We start from the raw sequence: 21628 nt of genomic DNA on the forward strand, positions 1-21628 counted from the left end.
GGTCTACAGTTCAAATGAATGACAGGTTGTTATTAGAAAGGGGAGTGGAGTGTGACGTGAGGGAATTTAATGGAACAACACCTGATTGATTCCCTACGCGCAGCGCACGACTGGATCCTACTGCTGCGCAGATCTCTAGGATACGTTCACTTATGCGTAGCGAAAACAAAGGATCATCTCTGTTTCCAAAGAACTGTTCGAAAATAATCGGTAGCCTATTTAAGTAGTACTCTATCATGTAGAGCAGAAGTTCCGCGCTCTTCAAGTGTCAATTATTTATTGGAGTTGTCACGACTGTCTCCCAAACGCGTTGGCCCTGTATTGACGGGAACAACAATATAAATGAAGAGGGACTTAAACGTGACCGTATTGAGCAGAGCACTTGCGCGTTTTGGTGCGCTGCGAAGGTGTGTGCCAATTCAACTGCTGCCACCTCCAGGCATTGAATCCAAGTAAATATCGTCAGGGTGACTAGAGGAATGGCTGCGGCAAACGGATCAAACACAACTAGGACCTTTACAAATCAGTTTGTACAACCGCCTTGGCGCATCGTGCTATGGTCGGTCGCGTACAGCCTTGTGCTCGCCGTGGCAGTTTTTGGGAACCTGATAGTGATTTGGATCGTATTGGCGCACAAGAGGATGCGGACCGTGACAAACTACTTTTTACTCAACTTGGCTTTCTCTGACGCATCAATGGCCGCGTTCAACACGTTGATTAATTTCATATATGCTGCTCACGGCAATTGGTACTTTGGAGAATCATACTGCAAGTTCCACAACTTTTTCCCAGTCACAGCAGTGTTTTCAAGCATCTATTCAATGAGCGCAATAGCAGTCGACAGGTGAGCTCTGGAGACATCAACTTCAATTTCATACATTTGGTGAATTGATTTGTATTGGCCTATATTAAATGTGACAATTTGTTATTATTTGTTTAACGCTACTCCGGTTTCATGTATAATAGCCTAATGTACTGATTCAATAACCAAACCCCTTAAATCAAATGAGAAAAAGGTAGGCCTAATTGTATGACAAGACACCCGATGTTGCTCAGATGCCACCATTTTCATACATCATAATAGCCTGGTATGCATGCTATGTATGGATACAGGTTCACACACACAAACACATGTGGGAAACCAACCCTCTCCTTACATTCTGTCAAAATGAGAATGAACTGAATGTAGCTTTAAATCCACTAATCTAGCCAATAAAGAACCTGCGACAAATTGTATGCCAAATGGCACCCCTTTCCCTATATATTGCACTACTTTTGAGCCCTATGCGTGCTGGGCAAAGGTACTGCACTATAAAGGGAATAGGGTTCCATTTGGTATGCATTCAACATTAGAAAACACTTGAGGTTCATGAGGATTTGATCACGCATTTCATTACTCAGTTGGTGTATAAAAAGAGCCGGAGTACTTCTAATGAGCTCCACTGTGCAGCCAACCTATCATTGTGGAGGTACGTGCTGATTAAATAATTCAATTGGAGTACCTGCATTGAAATAATGGCTTTGTGGCAAGAGTGCTTATATGAAAGCTAAACTCACACCAACACACATGCAATTTACCCTGCTGTGCTTCTTCTCGGGGCAAAACATCGCCGGGACTCATTTATCAGAGGTGCATTTGGACAAAAAAGATTAAATCTCACGTGTGCCAGTTTTCCTATAAAAGTTGGTATTTATCCATTTTGAAGACGGGAAAGTGTGTGGAGTTAAAGTCGGAATTTTACAAATACTTGGGTTGGAGTCATTAAAACTCATTTTTTAACCACTCCACAAATTCCTTGTTAACAAACTATAGTTTTGGCAAGTCGGTTAGGACATATACTTTGTGCATGACACAAGTAATTTTTCCAACAATTGTTTAGACAGATTATTTCACTTACCATTCACTGTATCACAATTCCAGTGGGTCAGAAGTTTACACACACTAAATTGACTGTGCTTTTAAACAGCTTGGAAAATACCAGAAAATGATGTCATCGCTTTAGAAGCTTCTGATAGGCTAATTGACATCATTTGAGTCAATTGGAGGTGTACCTGTGGATGCATTTCAAGGCCTACCTTCAAACTCAGTGCCTCTTTGCTTGACATCATGGGAAAATATTTAAAAAATCAGCCAAGACCTCAGAAAAAAAATTGTAGACCTCCACAAGTCTGGTTCATCATTGGGAGTAATTTCCAAACGCCTGAAGGTACCACGTTCATCTGTACAAACAATAGTACGCAAGTATAAACACCATGGGACCACGTAGCCGTCATACCGCTCAGGAAGGAGACGCGTTCTGTCTCCTAGAGATGAACGTGCTTTGGTGCGAAAAGTGCAAATCAATCCCAGAACAACAGCAAAGGACCTTGTGAAGATGCTGGAGGAAACAGGTACAAAAGTATCTATATCCACAGTAAAACGAGTCGACAACCTGAAAGGCCGCTCAGCAAGGAAGAAGCCACTGCTCCAAAACCGCCATAAAAAAGCCAGACTACAGTTTGCAACTGCACATGGAGACCAAGATCGTGCTTTTTGGCGAAATATCCTCTGGTCTGATGAAACAAAAATAGAACTGTTTGGCCATAATGACCATCATTATGTTTGGAGGAAAAAGGGGGAGGCTTGCAACCGAAGAACACCATCCCAACCAAGAAGCACGGGGGTGGCAGCATCGTGTTGTGGGGTGCTTTGCTGCAGGAGGGACTGGTGCACTTCACAAAACAGATGGCATCATAAGACAGGAATATTATGTGGATATATTGAAGCAACATCTCAAGACATCAGTCAGGAAGTTAAAGCTTGGTCGCAAATGGGTCTTCCAAATGGACAATGACCCCAAGCATACTTCCAAAGTTGTGGCAAAATGGCTTAACAACAAAGTCAAGATATTGGAGTGGCCATCACAAATCCCTGACCTCAAAAATGTATGGGCAGAACTGAAAAACCGTGTGCAAGCAAGGAGGCCTACAAACCTGACTCAGTTACACCAGCTCTGTCAGGAGGAATGGGCCAAAATTCACCCAACTTACTGTGGGAAGCTTGTGGAAGGCTACCTGAAATGTTTGACCCAAGTTAAACAATTTAAAGGCAATACTAACAAATACTAATTAAGTGTATGTAAACTTCTGACCCACTGGGAATGTGATGAAAGAAATAAAACCTGAAATAAATCATTCTCTCAACTACTATTCTGACATTTCACATTATTAAAATAAAATGGTGATCCTAACTGACCTAAGACAGGGAATTTTTACTTGGATTAAATGTCAGGAATAGTGAAACTGAGTTTAAATGTATTTGGCTAAGGTGTATGTAAACTTCCGACTTCAACTGTATCTCCATGCATATCTAAGACCATGCATACTCAGAACTTCTAGTGGTTGATCAACTGTATTGCAAGCAAATATTGTTATTTTGAGGAACATTGAGGTGTTTGATGCACAGGAATTATAATAATGGTAGGCTAATAAAAACACTAAAACGTATGCCTATATAAAACAGATCCATTTGCCATTTGGAAGAAGATTACATAGCAGCATCTCACCTAATAGCCTGTATTTACTTCAATTATATAGGCCTAAATCATAATCATATAGCAAGGCATGTCTCTACTTTTCTGACATAACTAGTTTATTCCCTCTATACAACAAATAGAAGGCTACCATTTATCCATCGCTCATTTAATAGCCAACCATGCTCAAAAGTAAATAGACCGGTAGCCTATGACAGTAACATTAGGCTGCAATATTGCTGTGCGACAGGAGCGCGACATATACTATTTAATCTCAGAGCCTAGACCAAGGCAGGAGATAGAAACACAATCATGTATTGACAAACAAAATATTGAAAAACAATTTGTCTTTTGCATAGAAGCGCGGGCTATAGGCAGCATGTACTTTTAAATTGTTCAATCGACAATCTTGCAGAATGTGCAGCCAGTGTTTGGCAACTGCTATAGGCGGCCTAGGCATGCATTTTTTGTTTAAAAAAAAGTCACCGCTAAAGCTTAAAACATTCTGCCCACACCTCAACAGAAACATCTGAGGATTTCAGAAAATGTATCATGTGTTGGATAGATGTCTGAAAAGGTTACAGGAGACGGAAATGCAAAGTGTCCCACTTTTCAGAATTCAGTCAAATAACGGTAGCCTGCTAATAATTTGGCGCAGTGCATTATTTATGACAGTTTTTTATAACCTTAACATCAAAACAGAAATAAATGAGGCCCCAGGTGTCTGGAGGTCAACTCTATACCTTTACAAGTTGTGTTGCACAGTAGGACTGCAGTCCAACATCTCTTTTCATCTGACTTTGAAGTTAGTCAAAGGAGTTAATCCGCACCTGCATGGGCATGACCACGACCTGACCACTTATAGGCCTACTGTGGGCCTTTGATACACAGAATCAAAGACAGAGCACCCACACACACACAGCACAGGTATACTCTCACACACACACACACACACACACACACACACATACACAGGTAAACTCTCATGCACGCACATACACACACACACATAGGGACAAGCAGACAGACGGAAAGGTAAGGTCTGAGGATGAAACCTGACAGTCTAGCAGTAAATCCTGGGGAAATGGATTCTTTGTATGCTGGAAACCAAATAAACAGCACTGTTGGATCCAATTAAAGATAGACTGGGAAGAGTTAAAGAGTCAATCAAACAGAACTGGCTCCACATGGGGCATCCTTTGTTTTGAGTACCTGAGCAATCTGAAATTGGGCACAGACACACACACACACACCTTACTATCCTAATGGTGGCCGCTCCAGAGAAGATTGGTCTTTTATTTACTGTTTGATTTGACATCGTAGTATTTCAACCTGGTCTCTGGCTTTTGTCAAGAAGAGCTTGTTTAACTCACATTCGGAAAATGGAGGCCTCAATGTTTGACAACACTTAGAACTCTCCAGTGAGACAGAAACAATACTCGCATCTCATCCTCTTTTTTGTCGCTTTTATATTTGATCAAACACAGCCACCGCCAAATATTTTTGTAAATGAGACCTTTAAAGAATGCAGTTGTACAACAAGACATTTCCTACTTGGCACAGATGTCAATTCAACGTCTATTCCACATTGGTTCAACGTAATTTCATTGAAATTATGTGGAAATTACATTGATTCAACCAGTGTGTGCCCAGTGGGTCCTGCATACTAAATTGTATGCATTAACTGTAGTTATGTTGTACGCTCTATTCAACCATTTGTTAAAGTCTAACCTCTAAAGCAAGCAGTGTATGGAGGAACAAAATACCAAATCAACCATGATCTTTGAACTTTGACCTAATATCCTTTCACCGGAGACGGAAGAGGAAGCGAGACATATCACTGGGTCCTTATACAGTCACTGAACTAAGTAGACCAGACCCAGCTTCGGTCGTATTGGTGTCTATGGGAAACACACACAGTTAAGTAAACTGTGACAATGTTTTTCAATGGTGAACGGCCTGAGTAAGACATCTTCATTTATCCACCATCTTTGCTTTCACCCCCTGACTGACCTCTTGACCTCTTGAATGGTTATAGAGACTGTTTTAGAGACTGATGGACAGGGTCTGGTAGTGCTCCAGTCCTCCCTGTCAGAATAAGCAACAGAGGACTTCGAAAGTACATCAAGTCCTGTAGAAATGGCTCTATGGTTATTGTGTGTAACCTAATTTATGTTTCTCTAACACCGCGTGTCATATCTTACCATTCTGATAGATTGGAGGAAAAAAGTGGTTGTAACGTTAATCATTTGGTTGTTATTCCATTGGTTACCTCACGGCAGATGCCCCAGGAGCAGAGTGGCCCATACTCATTGAATATGGCACATTTAAATCCTAGAGCAAACACTAGTAAAACCTTTCTCGTGAATTACCTCATTACTGAGCGCAAAGTTGATTGCATTTTTCTCACTGAAACATGGCTGTCTTCAGACTGTAGTGCCGCTCTTATTGAAGCCTCGCCCCAGAAAAGGGGAAAAGGTGGGGGGGGGGTTCAGCCTCCATTTTTTACTAATGCTCTCAGCTGTAAGGGCATTTCATTTGACGACTTTGGGTCTTTTGACCATCCTGCTATACTGTTTAAATGTCAGCCACCAGTGCTGGCTATAACCCTGTCTAGGCCACCAAAGTACTGCCTCGCATTATTTTTTTACTGATGTCTCTGAAGAATTGTCTGTTGTCCTTGAGAACTATGATAAAATGATTGTGTTGGGCGATTTTTCATATTCATGTTGGCAAAGAGACTGACTCCAAGGCCATTGAATTGATTAATCTTTTGAGCTCTACGTACTTTAGCCAACATGTTACTGGGCCCACCCATAACTGTGGCCTTACTCTGGGCCTGATTATTACAGAGTGGCTTTCTATTGACAAATCCTCTATTGTTTATGTTGCTTTATCTGATCACCATTGGTGTATTTTTTTTAATGTTTTTGGTGCCCATAGCGCAGGGTAATACTGAACACATTAGAAAAAATGCTATCATACCTCTGAAGTTTGAGTGTATGAACAATACACCATCCCCTATTCTGCCTTCCTCTTGGGATGATTTACAGTCGAAGTCGGAAGTTTACATACACCTTAGCCAAAGACATTTAAACTCAGTTTTTCACAATTCCTGACATTTAATCGTAGTAAAAATTCCCTGTCTTAGGTCAGTTAGGAACACCACTTTATTTTAAGAATGTGAAATGTCAGAATAATAGTAGAGAGATTGATTTATTTCAGCTTTCATTTCTTTCATCACATTCCCAGTGGGTCAGAAGTTTACATACACTCAATTAGTATTTGGTAGCATTGCCTTTAAATTTGGTAGCATTGCCTTTAAAATAAATTTGACCCAATTAACTTGGGTCAAATGTTTCGGGTAGCCTTCCACAAGCTTCCCATAATAAGTTGCGTGAATTTTGGCCCATTCCTCCTGACAGAGCTGGTGTAACTGAGTTAGGTGTGTAGGCACACGCTTTTTCAGTTCTGCCCACACATTTTCTATAGGATTGAGGTCAGGAGTTTGTGATGGCCACTCCAATACCTTGACTTTGTTGTCCTTAAGCCATTTTGCCACAACTTTGGAAGTATGCTTGGGGTCATTGTCCATTTGGAAGACCCATTTGTGACCAAACTTTAACTTCCTGACTGATGTCTTGAGATGTTGCTTCAATATATCCACATAATATTCCTGTCTTATGATGCCATCTGTTTTGTGAAGTGCACCAGTCCCTCCTGCAGCAAAGCACCCCCACAACATGATGCTGCCACCCCCACAACATGATGCTGCCACAATCGTGCTTCACGATTGAGATGGTGTTCTTCAGCTTGCAAGCCTCCCCCTTTTTCCTCCAAACATAACGATGGTCATTATGGCCAAACAGTTCTTTGTTTCACCAGACGAGAGGACATTTCTCCAAAAAGTTAAATCTTTGTCCCCATGTGCAGTTGCAAACCGTAGTCTGGCTTTTTTTATTGCGGTTTTGGAGCAGTGGCTTCTTCCTTGCTGAGCGGCCTTTCAGGTTATGTCGATATAGGACTTGTTTTACTGTGGATATAGATACTTTTGTACCTGCTTCCTCCAGCATCTTCACAAGGTCCTTTGCTGTTGTTCTGGGATTGATTTGCACTTTTCGCACCAAAGTACGTTCATATCTAGGAGACAGAACGCGTCTCCTTCCTGAGCTGTATGACAGCTGCGTGGTCCCATGGTGTTAATACTTGCATACTATTGTTTGTACAAATGAATGTGGTACCTTCAGGCGTTTGGAAATTGCTCCCAAGGATGAACCAGACTTTTTCTGAGGTCTTGGCTGATTTCTTTTGATTTCCCCATGATGTCCAGCAAAGAGACTCTGAGTTTGAAGGTAGGCCTTGAAATGCATCCACAGGCACACCTCCAATTGACTCAAATGATGTCAATTTGCCTAGCAGAAGCTTCTAAAGCCATGACATAATTTTCTGGAATTGTCCAAGCTGTTTAAAGGCACAGTGAACTTAGTGTATGTAAACTTCTGACCCACTGGAATTGTGATACAGTGATTTATAAGTGAAAAAATCTGTCTGTAAACAATGGTTGGAAAAATGACTTGTGTCATGCACAAAGTAGATGTCCTAACCGACTTGCCAAAACTATAGTTTGTTAATTAACAAGAAATTTGTGGAGTGGTTGAAAAACGAGTTTTATTGACTTCAACCTAAGTGTTTGTAAAATTCTGACTTCAACTGTAGTTGATAACTTGAATAGAAAATTAAGGCCAATCATTGATGCCATAGCTCCAGCAAGGTTGAAAAAGGCCACATCAAACGGAGTGAGGAAACTTTCAAATTTAAGATAAATTGCAGAAAGGCAGAGCGGAAGTCGAGACAGTCAAAGTTGCAGGTCCATTATTCTGAGAGAGCAACTTGGCATATATAACAAGGCAATTTGAAATGCCAGACAAGCTCATTTCTCTAACCTGAACACCAATTATCAGAATAATTTGAGAGTGCTATTCTTGACAATTGATGGGCTGATAAATCCTACCCCCGCAAAACTATATGAACTTTCCTCCACATCTAACTGTGATGAGTTTGTGGCATATTTCAGAGATAAGATAACATAACATTGGGCTGGGTATCAGTCAAGCAAGACCTGATGAGAAGTGTGATGATATGTGCCCTAGCCTACCACGCAAAGGCACTATGGAGTTAATTTCCCTGGTTGACACAGACATGCTCAGGAAAGTGATATCACAACTTAAGCCTTCTACCTGCCTTATCGATCCTATACCCACCACATTCTTCAAAACCGTCTTTAATTACATATCTGAAGTACAAGCTATTGATAATCACTCACTCCACTTTCCCCACTGCACTAAAAACTGCTATGGTGAAACCCTTCTGAAGAAAAGTAATCTAGATTCTTCAGCTCTTAGCAATTTCCAGCCAATCTCCAACCTTCCATTATTGAGCAAAATAGTTTTTTTATTAAACAGCAAAAAAAAAATCTAATCTGGTTTTCTTGCCCACCACAGCACAGGACAGCCTAAGATAAAGTGACAAATGATCTGAGAGTCAACACTGACGCTGAACAGCTCTCTGTCCTTGGGTGTGGGTTGGTCTCTCCGGTCCAGTTCTAAATTGGTTTAGGACCTCTTTAACCGGTCAAGAGTTTTTTGTCAACCTTAGTGAACATAACTCAGAGAAAATACATATCCCATGTGGCGTTCCACAAGGTTCGATTTTCGGTTCAGTACTGTTCAGTTTATATGTTGCCCCTTGGCACCGTCATCAGAAAGCACAACATTGATTTTCACTGCTACGCAGACGATACACAGCTTTACACATCTGTGTCACCAGAGCATTTTAGCTCCGCAGATAAATTATTAGACTGTATTAGTGATTTAAATACTTGGATGGTTCACAACTTCCTCCAGCTAAATCAAGATAAGACCGAGGTACTTATTATTGGAGCCAAAGCACACAGAATCTGTCCGCATATTTTAAATAACGGTCAAATAAGATAAAACACCAGGTAAAAACGTAGGTGTCATTTTAGATTCTGAACTAAATTTCGAATCACACATTAGAAATGTGACCAAATAGCTTTTTACCACCTGAGGAACATTGCCAAGGTACGGACGTTTCTCTCTTAGGCTGATACAGCGACACTCATCCATGCTTTTATTAAAAGCAGGCTTGACTACTGTAATGCTCTCCTGTCTGGTTTACCAAAGAAATTGGCCAACTGCAAAACATACAGAACGCTGCAGCATGGCCAGATGGAGAGCACACATTACACCGGTTTAAAAGTCTCTGCACTGGCTGCCTGTGAGTTTAAGAATTAATTTTAAAATGATTCTATTGGTTTCTAAATCAATCCACAATTGTGCACCCCAATACATATCAGACATGCTTTTGAGTTATGTACCCAGTAGGTCTCTCAGGTCCTTTGGCATTGACCTTTAAACTATCCCAATGCCCAGGACAAAGAGGCATGGAGAGGCAGCCTTTAGTTACTATGCCCCCAGCCTCTGGAATAGCCTGCCAAAGAACCTGAGGGGGGCCGAAACTGTGAACATACAGTACCAAAGTTTGGACACACCTACTCATTCAGGGGTTTTTCTTTATTTTTACTATTTTCTACATTGTATAATAACAGTGAATACATCAAAACTATGAAATAACACATATGAAATCATGTACTAACCAAAAAAGATTATTCAAAGTAGCCACTCTTTGCCTTGATGACAGCTTTGCACACTCTTGGCATTCTCTCCAGCTTCACCTGGAGTGCTTTTCCAACAGTCTTGAAGGAGTTCCCACATATGCTGAGCACTTGTTGGCTGCTTTTCCTTCACTCTGCGGTCCAACTCATCCCAAACCATCTCAATTGGGTTGAGGTCGGGTGATTGTGGAGGCCAGGTCATCTGATGCAGCACTCCATCACTTTCCTTCTTGGTCAAATAGCCCTTACACAGCCTGGAGGTGTGTTGGGTCATTGTCCTGTTGAAAAACAAATTTGGACTCATCAGACCAAAGGACAGATTTCCACCGGTCTAATGTCCATTGCTTGTGTTTCTTACCCCAAGCAAGTCTCTCCTTCTTATTGATGTCCTTTAGTAGTGGTTTACTTGCAGCAATTCGACCATGAAGGTCTGATTCACGCAGTCTCCTCTGAACAGTTGATGTTTGAGGCTGGTAACTAATGAACGTATCCTCTGCAGCAGAGGTAATTCTCGGTCTTCCTTTCCTGTGGCGGTCCTCATGAGAGCCAGTTTCAACATAGCGCTTGATGGTTTTTGCGACTGCACTTGGCTGAAACTTTAAAAGTTCTTTCAATTTTCCGGCTTGACTGACCTTCATGTCTTAAACTAATGATGGACTGTTGTTTCTCTTTGCTTATTTGAGCTGTTCTTGCCATAATATGGACTTGGTATTTTACCAAGTAGAGCTATCTTCTGTATACCAACCCTACCTTGTCACAACACAACTGATTGGCTCAAACGCATTAAGGAAAGAAATTCCACAAATATACTTTAAACAAGGTACACCTGTTAATTGAAATGTGTTCCAGGTGACTACCTCATGAAGCTGGTTGAGAGAATGCTAAGAGTATGCAAAGCTGTCATCAAGGCAAAGGGTGGCTACTTTGAAGAATCTCAACCATAAAATATATATATATATATATATATACTCTATTTTGGTTTGTACATGATTCCATATGTGTTATTTCATAGTTTTGATGTCTTCACTATTATTCTACAATGTAAAAAAAATAAGAAAAAAATAGAAAAACTCTGGAATGAGTAGGTGTGTCCAAACTTCTGACTGGTACTGTATTTAAAATATATCTAAAAACACACCTTTTTAGCTTTGGGTGCTTTTAGGGTGCTTTTTTAGTCTTTCAGTTTAGTAAATATTTCTGTTTTTATTTTCATCGTTTTTTTATTAATGTTTTTTCCTGTGAAGCGCATTGCGTCACATACATGTCTGAAATGTGCTATATAAATAAAGCTTGCTTTGATTTCATCTGACATCTTTGCAGGTACATGGCCATCATCCACCCGCTGAAACCCCGGCTGTCGGCCACAGCCACCAAGGTGGTGATCTTGTGTATCTGGGCGCTGGCCGTGGTGCTGGCCTTCCCCCTCTGCTTCTACTCCACCATCCGCATCCTGCCCCGCCGGACAATCTGCTACGTGGCTTGGCCCCGGTCATCAGACGACTCCTTCATGTGAGTGAGACACTCCGGGTGCATCTCAATAGTCTAAAGTGGCTTCCTTGACTCACCTCCTCTTGTTCCTCTTCGCTGATCTGAAAACAGTTTTGGGTTGATTGGTAATGAAACTGTATAAGGTGAACTTGCTGCTGGTGGTTTGGGTGTGGGCTAACGTGGTGTTGCATTGGTAAGAACACTGGGAGCTGGAGGTACATTTCAAACAGGCTAATTCCCGGTGTATTCATATACTAAAGAATGTTGCTAGGATAAGGAATGGTTTTCTCTAGGAATCAACAATTAAATCACTTTATTTATCAATGTAAGGCAGGGCTCTTTCCCTAATTCCTGGAGAGCTACCGTCCCGTAGATTTTCACTCCAACCCTAATCTAGCGAACCTGATTCTAATAATTAGCTGGTTGATAAACTGAATCAGGTTAGTTACAACTGGGGTTGGATTGAAAACCTACAGGAGGGTAGGTCTCCAGGAACAGGTTTGGAGAGCCCTGATGTAAGGCAAATAACTTGGCCAATTATACAGGCACTAGTCCAAAGCACATACATCCAAATATACTCAAAACTCAACAGTATCCACAATATGAAAAAGGATCTAAGTAACATAATCAATATCTACAAACAAACCTACTTAGGCAATGCAGTTACTTAGATACCAACAAATAATATGATCAATAACGGCGCATAGACAATCATATAAAATGTGCTCAAATCAAATGTACACGATAAAGGAGCACAAACATATACTGAATAAAAATGCAAACGCAGCATGTAAAGTGTTGGTCCAATGTTTCATGAGCTGAAATAAAAGTTCACAAATGTTCCATTTGCACAAAAAGTTTATTTCTCAAAACAAATGTACATCCCTGTTTGTGAGCATTTCTCCTTTGCCAAGATAATCCATCCACCTGACAGGTGTGGCATATCAAGAAGCTGATTAAACAGGATGATCATTACACAGGTGCACCTTGTGCTGGGGGCAATAAAAGGTTACTCTAAAATGTGTAGTTTTGTCACAGAACACAATGCCACAGATGTCTCAAGTTGAGGGAGCACGCAATTGGCATGCTGACTGCAATGTCCACCAGAGCTGTTGCCAGATAATTAAATGTTAATTTCTCATAAGCCACCTCCAACATTGTTTTAGAGAATTTGGCAGTACGTCCCACAGGCCTCACAACCGCAGACCATGTGCAACCATACCAGTCCAGGACCTCCACATCCTGCTTCTTCACCTACGGGATTGTCTGAGACCAGCCACCTGGACAGCTGATGAAACTGTGAGTTTACACAACTGAAGAATTTCTGTATAAACTGTGAGAAACCGTCTCAGGGAAACTCATCTGCGTGCTCGTCGTCCTCATCAGGGTCTTGACTTGACTGCGACGTCCTAACCGACTTCAGTGGGCAAATGCTCACCTTCGATGGCCACTGGCACGCTGGAGAAGTGTGCTCTTCACGCATTAATCAGTTCTCAACTGCAGATGGAAGACAGTGTGTATGGCATGTCGGAGAGCAGTTTGCTGATGTCAATGATGTGAACAGAGTGCCCCATGGTGACGGTGTGGTTATGGTATGGGCAGGCATAAGCTACGGATAAAAGACAATTGCATTTTGTCGATGGCAATTTGAATGCACATAGATCCTGAAGGCCATTGTCGTGCCATTCCTCCTCTGCCATCACCTCATGTTTCAGCAGGATAATGCATGGCCCCATGTCCCAATGATGTGTACACAATTCTTTGAAGCTGAAAATGTCCCAGTTCTTCCATGGCCTGCATACTCACCAGACATGCCACCCATTGAGCATGTTTGGGATGCTCTGGATTGACGTGCACGAGCGTGTTCCAGTTCCCACCAATATCCAGCAACTTCTCACAGTCATTGAAAAGGAGTGGGACAACATTCCACAGGCCACAATCAACAGCCTGATCAACTCTATGTGAAGGAGATGTGTCGCGCTGCATGAGGCAAATGGTGGTCACACCAGATACTGGTTGGTTTTCTGATCCACGGCACTACCTTTTTTTCAAGATATCTGTGACCACAGTTGCATATCTGTATTTCCAGTCATGTGAAATCCATAGACTAGGGCCTAATGAATTTATTTCAATAGTTTCCTTATATGATCTGTAAGTCAATAAAATCGTATAAATTGTTGCATTTATATTTTTGTTCAGTGTGCTTTGAATAAACGCGTCCTTGAATAATTGTTTGTATCAACTGGAATTAACTGAAAGTGTGTCAGGTTGCCACATTGATTGCATACAGGTTCATATAAGGTGGTGAGTGTCCCGCTTCTGGAGAACTGGGTGGTGATTGGGTAATTGGAATGTCAGTCCGTATGAGTAGGGGAATTTCATACACACAGGATATCTAGCTAGCCTAGATAGATAGATAGATAGATAACAAGTGCAGACTAGTTAACGATGAGAGCAAACTAGACTAATGAATATAAATGTGAATTAGATTAAATATAATTTGCAGAATTACTATGTTTTCCATTACATTCACAGGAATGCTCTGCTTTTCCTTCCCGACAGCTATCTATTCTTCTATTCATCTGGTATACAGGTATCATATCATTGTGACGGTGCTGGTGTATGTGCTGCCCCTAGTGGTGATGGGTATCACCTACACCATTGTGGGCGTGACGCTGTGGGGAGGAGAGATCCCGGGGGAAGCATCAGATAACTACCACAGCCAGCTCACAGCCAAGAGGAAGGTAACGCAAAAATACAACTCCATTATACACATAACGTCCTTTGGTAAAGCATGTGTATTCCATTTGTAAACCAATGTGTCAACCATTAATTGAATGCAGTAGATTCAGCCATTCATTTTAACTGGCATAGTCACGAGACGTCCCAATTGTCTTAGTTTCATTCACTCCAGTTCATTTGGTGTGAGAAGTAGAATACTGTAGGCCTTTTAAAAATGCGGATGGGAAAATAATTTCTGCAAACAATAATAATAATAAACTGAATATGCGCTTCTGGTGGATTTGAGGGTTTTTCCGTGTTTGACCCAATACATTGTCATTACAATAATTGACGTAGCTATACCATTGAAATGAATAACTGACACTGTACATGGCACAATGATCTCTCTGTATTCCCCACTGGATTTGGCTACCCATCAGGTAATCCAGCATTATGCAGGCAAACAACAGAGATTGGTCTCCTCTTTAGAGATGACAATGCATTCTATTAACTGGACACAGTGTATCTCATCATTGATCTTCGATTGGAGTCCAGGCTCCGTATGTATCAAGCGTCTCAGGGTAGGAGCGCTGATCTAGGATCAGGTTCCCCCTGTCCATGTTATCTCATTCATCGTGATCTAAAAAGCAAAACTGGTCATAAATCAGCACTTCTATTCGGGAGATGCTTGATATATATGGCCCCTGGTCCCCACAGTTATCCATAAGGATTCAGGTAATGTGAACCCGTATGACTAACATCTATTAGGCCAGATGTGGGTTTAACAGATGTGGGTCAGATTATAGAAAGGCAACGGCCAATCCGACAGGTCTAGATATGGGAATTATTGGGATTATTCCAGGACACCCTGTGAGTTAACCCAGACTGTATTTCAGGGTTGTTATTGTTTTATTCATGAGGATTACACTCAGATTACGGGGGATCAGCACACCTGGTTCTTTGTTTTGGACAGATAGCCGAGGCCATGAAACCGTAATCATTTACAGTGATTTATCCAGTGATGTAGCCTGTTATCCTGCCTGACATTTGACCTCGGCATCAGCACGTTTGGTGTTGTTACTTGCTCTTACCTTATTTCAGAACTGGTTCTCTTTTTGATTTTTTGTTGTGAAATGCACCTCATATAAATTTGATTTAGTTTGAGCAACGCAGTGATGGAGGGTTAGTTAACCTTGCACTTGTACACAGTTCCAATTCCTCAGCGGGTTTGAATGGGCCACAAATACAGACTAGAAGTCATTTAGGATAAAAGCGTCTGCTAAATGACAGTATAATTTTTTTATTGGATTAGCCAATAAAGTCCCTGCCAAACTCTTTTTACCGTAGCTAGACGAGGGCTGAGAGAGGTTCATTAGGCTGATTGTCACCCATTGTCAAACCGTCAGGTCCTACTCGGTGGTTAGTTTAAAAGTAATTGTTAATGAGGTCACTGATCTGTTCCCAGCCGGCTCAATTTACCCATGCTGTGACATCTTCAGCAGACCACCAGTGCTCTCGCGTCAACTACCTGTGACCTGCTGTGTCATGCGTCATGGACACCCATGGACATCCTGCTTTATGTAGCTCCGAAGAGGATTCTACCAGACACCGTTTGCTCGTCATTAGACTCAGTGTCCCAGACACGCTGTACATACCAAAGAGATGACACGTCTTCATAAGCTTTATGCCACATTATTAATCATCCAGAAGATGCAGGTGGAGCTAGTTGATCCTTGATTATAAGATCCTAATTGTTATTGTTCATAAACAAGGTAACTGACAGGTTGATTGATCACTTGATTATCCTTTTCTTGTTGGAGGTTAATGACTGAAGTTTGACCTGCGTTTCAATGTGATCCCTTGTCAAAGCTGTGAAACCACTTTAAAAAAGCCAAAGAATGTAAATGCTGATTTCATAACCCGAAGAGTGCTTTGGAATGTTTTCATACATGAAAACATTAACTATGAACCCCTCTAAAGAGCACCTTCAAATTCATTCACTTAGCCTAACTTGTTTAACCCCAACAGCTGTCGTCTAATGGCTTTTGCCTTTTTTGGAGTTGTGTTCATGTTTGCACCAACAGACAATCACGACCAAATCATTCATCGTCACATGCCCTTGTTGTTGTTCTCTACATGACTATCCTTAGTCTGTGATGAAGGCCTAACACCAGCTGTGAGTCTTCTCCACCAAAGTGAGATTGACTTCAGAGCTCCTACATCAAGGCTATTCAATTCCGACCTTAAGAGGCTGAAGTATACAGCTAGTAGTAGTTAAAAGGATAGTTCGGCCAAATAACAAAATGACATATTAGTTTCCTTACCCTGTAAGCAGTCTATGCACAAGGTAAAAGAGCAATCCATGCTTTGGTTTTGTTTACATGGCCACTATCTCCAAATGCAAACTTATTTTGCATTCTTGGCCCATAACCAATGCAAGTCAATATTCCTGATGTTAGCATAAACATGACCAAGCCCAGAGACATGCTGTAGTTAAATCTAAGTCTTTAGGATGTCTATATCTGTGGGATGTTATATCGGTATATAAAGCCTTTTCCACCATTTTAGTGCTTCGCATGCAACGCCACTGTACATTAGTTTCCCAGACACAGATTAAGCCTAGTGCTGGACTAAAAGGTATGCTCAATGGAGAATCTCAAAGGTTTAGCGAATGTAGGTTAAATCTAAAGAGTAAAGTGACAGAATAGAATCTATATGAAAGGCTTTGGGGAGTTTCTTTGAGCTCAGACTCTTTGACTGACAGACTGACCATTCATTGGAGATCACAATCACTAATGCTCTATGGCTGGCAGCCATCTTGTCACATGACATTATGAGCATAGTTCAGTTGATTAGACTATGGCTGAGTTTCAAACTCATAAAATACACACCCTCGTCCACTTGCCCTCGCCTTATGACCTTGGGGGAATCCCCGTCACCATCTTTGACATCGGTCCAAACGATTAGTTCGCAACGTAAGCCCCTCAGCCCTCGTTTTTGACCGAGTTTGCGAGTGTACAATTATGTTCACTTCAGGGCCATAATTCAATTCGCGATGATTGTACATCCGCTAAGAAAAGTCAGCCGAAACTTAAAACCTCAACGTCAATATGGATGGGTCAACATTCAAGTGTAAGTAAAAACGAATGTATAAAGGTTAGAAATTGTGCTACTAATGCACATGACGGCACAAACACGGCTCGTAAAAGTAATGATGTTTTTGTTTGGTTAGCTTTTGGAAATTGTAGACATAAAACATTCTCCTTCTGCAGATGTTCCAGCTAGGCAGGCTAACGTTAGTTAGCTAATTAATTGGCTAGTTATCATACGGTAGGCGTATATTCATTATATAGTTAATCAAAGTAGACATGCAATCATAATTGACTGTAGCGCATATAATGCAACCATAGGCTGAAAACATAATCGTCGCGGGATGAATGAGTGACGAATTTCCAGGCAAAGGGCGGTCCATTAAAAAATCATTCATTCCTTCCTCCCTCGCCCCTTGTTCTGCAAGTGTATAGTCGTTATCAAAAGTGTCCACTTAATTTGAGGGCTGAGGGGATAGGGTGTGTCTTTTAAGTGTTCGGGATGCAGCCTATATCATGAGATGATCTACCGTACCTGCTATAGTGATGACACAGTAGTGACACAATAGTGAACACAACAGTGAGGATACATGGACAAAGATCTTCCTCGCTGACAAGACGGACAAAGTGCAGTTTGCATTGTTCAGGCGTGTCTGAGCTTTGATTTTCGTGTAGTCTAGTTTAAAGAGACAAAAGTCCAATTCTATCAGATGAAATTTGTCAGAACTCCTCCATACAAGGCAACAAAGTACAAACTTTTTGAGAACGCCGATCTGATTTCAAGTTTCGAAATGCTCTTTGAGGATTTTAAATGACACAATCAGTTCATGGAATTCACAGGATCTTTGAAGTGAGTTGCTTCCTTCGTGATGGCTCTAGATTGTCAGGTTATGGAATACACTTAATTCTATTGTGGCTCTACCATCTCAAATGTATCACACCGTTGGACCATCAATGGTAGTCCTGACCATTTATGTGTTAATAAAGCAATTCTATTTTGAGGTTGTGTGAATGGCTCTTTTGAAAGGGGTTGTCATGATGAAAAAATTATATCCTAAATTGCTGTGGCTTCTAGGACGGAATGAAAACGCCAACCTGATGATGAATCAATCATGGTGCCCACACTTGTGAGAATCTATTGAGCATCACACATTCTGTCCATCTCAGAATCAGGCACTCTGTGAAACCTAACATGAGGTGGCTGACCAAATGTTGATTTTTGATCGACATCTTGTCTCAGAGCTACACAGAATAAAGACAATGTACTTTCTTTTTCCTCTTTCGCTCTCTCACTCCTATTTTCTTATTCTCTCCTCTTTCTCTCATTGCTTTCTCCCCCTCCCTCTCTTCCACCCTGTGTCCCCCATCCCTGTCGCTCTATTCCTCCCATCCTCCCACTATCCCCTTCCCAACCCCCAGGTGGTGAAGATGATGATCATTGTGGTGGTGACCTTCGCCCTCTGCTGGCTGCCGTACCACGTCTACTTCATCGTGACGGGCCTCAACAAGGCTCTGATGAGGTGGAAGTCCATCCAGCAGGTCTACCTGTCAGTGATGTGGCTGGCCATGAGCTCCACCATGTACAACCCCATCATCTACTGCTGCCTCAACAGCAGGTAGGATCCAGCACCTGGGTACTGTTAAGAAGGCACCAAAGCATACGATGAAGATAAGCCGTACCCATAACTAATTTATATTTTCTGGTTAAAAAAGTTGTTTTCTTTGTTCCTAGGTAATCCCTGGCTAGATGGATAAGACTAGATGAGAAAGCTACCAGTGTACCTTCTTTAGAATTCATAAGCCACCTCTCAAATGTTAAATATCTAACAATAAACTCATCTGTCTGGTTTGGGTTGTGGTTTGGATACAGGTTCCGGGCGGGCTTCAAGCGGGCGTTCTGTTGGTGCCCGTTCGTCCGGGTATCCAGCTATGACGAGCTGGAGTTGCGCGACAACACCACCCGCCACCGATCCGGCCACCAGGGCAGCATGTGCACCCTCTCCCGCGTGAACACTGGGACCAACAGCACCAACAATCGCCAACACAGCATCAAAAAGGCAGTCTCCAGCTGCCATGGCAATGCCAGTGTTAACGGAGATAACAACGGTAACCATGGCAACCAACCGGAGGTAGCCAAGTCCAACCTTTACAGTGACCCCGATGTGGCCGACGATCGGTTCTCCTGAGATGTTTATGATGACCACGACCACCTTCTAGAATGTTCACGAGTGGTTTGGAAAGTCGTTGTCAACATTTCGCCTTCCGAACTTCCCTCAAACATTTATTTCAAGTATTTCATGCGAGTTTGTTGCAAACGTGGTTGTTCTGTATAAAGTATTTTCTGCTGGCTTGATGCAGTGAGATTCCTTCGATTTTATTTGTATTTTGCTTAGCTTTCGAAAGCATTTTGTTTCTGCCTTTTCTCATTTCCAAACCCCCCTCACGACACTGACTGGACATCTGGTAGGCTGCTGTTTCGACGGGCAGATTCGTGACATCTGGACTAAGCAATGAAGGCAGAGCTTACCAGTAGTTTACCAGTGTGGGCATGAATCTATTACTCAGGCAGGCTCCCCTTGAAAGATTGTTAGGAGGGGTTGGTGGTTGGGCATATATATATACAGTGGGGAGAACAAGTATTTGATACACTGCCGATTTTGCAGGTTTTCCTACTTACAAAGCATGTAGAGGTCTGTAATTTTTATCATAGGTACACTTCAACTGTGAGAGACGGAATCTAAAACAAAAATCCAGAAAATCACATTGTATGATTTTTAAGTAATTAATTTGCATTTTATTGCATGACATAAGTATTTGATCACCTACCAACCAGTAAGAATTCCGGCTCTCACAGACCTGTTAGTTTTTCTTTAAGAAGCCCTCCTGTTCTCCACTCATTACCTGTATTAACTGCACCTGTTTGAACTCATTACCTGTATAAAAGACACCTGTCCACACACTCAATCAAACAGACTCCAACCTCTCCACAATGGCCAAGACCAGAAAGCTGTGTAAGGACATCAGGGATAAAATTGTAGACCTGCACAAGGCTGGGATGGGCTACAGGACAATAGGCAAGCAGCTTGGTGAGAAGGCAACAACTGTTGGCGCAATTATTAGAAAATGGAAGAAGTTCAAGATGACGGTCAATCACCCTCGGTCTGGGGTTCCATGCAAGATCTCACCTCGTGGGGCATCAATGATCATGAGGAAGGTGAGGGATCAGCCCAGAACTACACGGCAGGACCTGGTCAATGACCTGAAGAGAGCTGGGACCACAGTCTCAAAGAAAACCATTAGTAACACATTACGCCGTCATGGATTAAAATACTGCAGCGCACGCAAGGTCCCCCTGCTCAAGCCAGCGCATGTCCAGGCCCGTCTGAAGTTTGCCAATGACCATCTGGATGATCCAGAGGAGGAATGGGAGAAGGTCATGTGGTCTGATGAGACAAAAATATAACTTTTTGGTCTAAACTCCACTCGCTGTGTTTGGAGGAAGAAGAAGGATGAGTACAACCCCAAGAACCCATCCCAAACGTGAAGCATGGAGGTGGAAACATCATTCTTTGGGGCTGCTTTTCTGCAAAGGGGACAGGACGACTGCACCGTATTGAGGGGAGGATGGATGGGGCCATGTATCGCGAGATCTTGGCCAACAACCTCCTTCCCTCAGTAAGAGCATTGAAGATGGGTCGTGGCTGGGTCTTCCAGGATGACAACGACCCGAAACACACAGCCAGGGCAACTAAGGAGTGGCTCCGTAAGAAGCATCTCAAGGTCCTGGAGTGGTCTAGCCAGTCTCCAGACCTTAATCCAATAGAAAATCTTTGGAGGGAGCTGAAATTCCGTATTACCCAGCGACAGCCCCGAAACCTGAAGGATCTGGAGAAGGTCTGTATGGAGGAGTGGGCCAAAATCCCTGCTGCAGTGTGTGCAAACCTGGTCAAGAACTACAGGAAACGTATGATCTCTGTAATTGCAAACAAAGGTTTCTGTACCAAATATTAAGTTCTGCTTTTCTGATGTATCAAATACTTATGTCATGCAATAAAATGCAAATTATTACTTAAAAATCATACAATGTGATTTTCTGGATTTTTGTTTTAGATTCCGTCTCTCAC

General features: G+C 42.0%; 1 protein-coding gene across 1 annotated transcript; it reads left to right on the plus strand.

Annotated features, from left to right (window-relative positions):
• The first annotated feature begins 331 nt into the window (after positions 1-331).
• On the plus strand, positions 332-19870 carry LOC139578986 (neuromedin-K receptor-like). The gene is made up of 5 exons (XM_071407154.1): positions 332-844; positions 11527-11715; positions 14288-14438; positions 18924-19120; positions 19375-19870. Exons 1-5 carry the CDS (start codon positions 480-482, stop codon positions 19688-19690), a joined length of 1218 nt encoding a protein of 405 aa, XP_071263255.1. The 5' UTR covers positions 332-479; the 3' UTR covers positions 19691-19870.
• Positions 19871-21628: the final 1758 nt, after the last annotated feature.

Source organism: Salvelinus alpinus, chromosome 6 (assembly GCF_045679555.1).
Source record: "Salvelinus alpinus chromosome 6, SLU_Salpinus.1, whole genome shotgun sequence".
Taxonomy (NCBI): Eukaryota; Metazoa; Chordata; class Actinopteri; order Salmoniformes; family Salmonidae; genus Salvelinus; species Salvelinus alpinus.

Bases quoted from the DNA above. Each gene is read 5' to 3' on its own strand.
- LOC139578986 (XM_071407154.1), top strand. From the start codon at position 480: ATGGCTGCGGCAAACGGATCAAACACAACTAGGACCTTTACAAATCAG. The intron at 11,716-14,287 runs GTGAGTGAGACA...TCTGGTATACAG, and splicing joins TCATCAGACGACTCCTTCAT to GTATCATATCATTGTGACGG. The intron at 19,121-19,374 runs GTAGGATCCAGC...GTTTGGATACAG, and splicing joins TACTGCTGCCTCAACAGCAG to GTTCCGGGCGGGCTTCAAGC.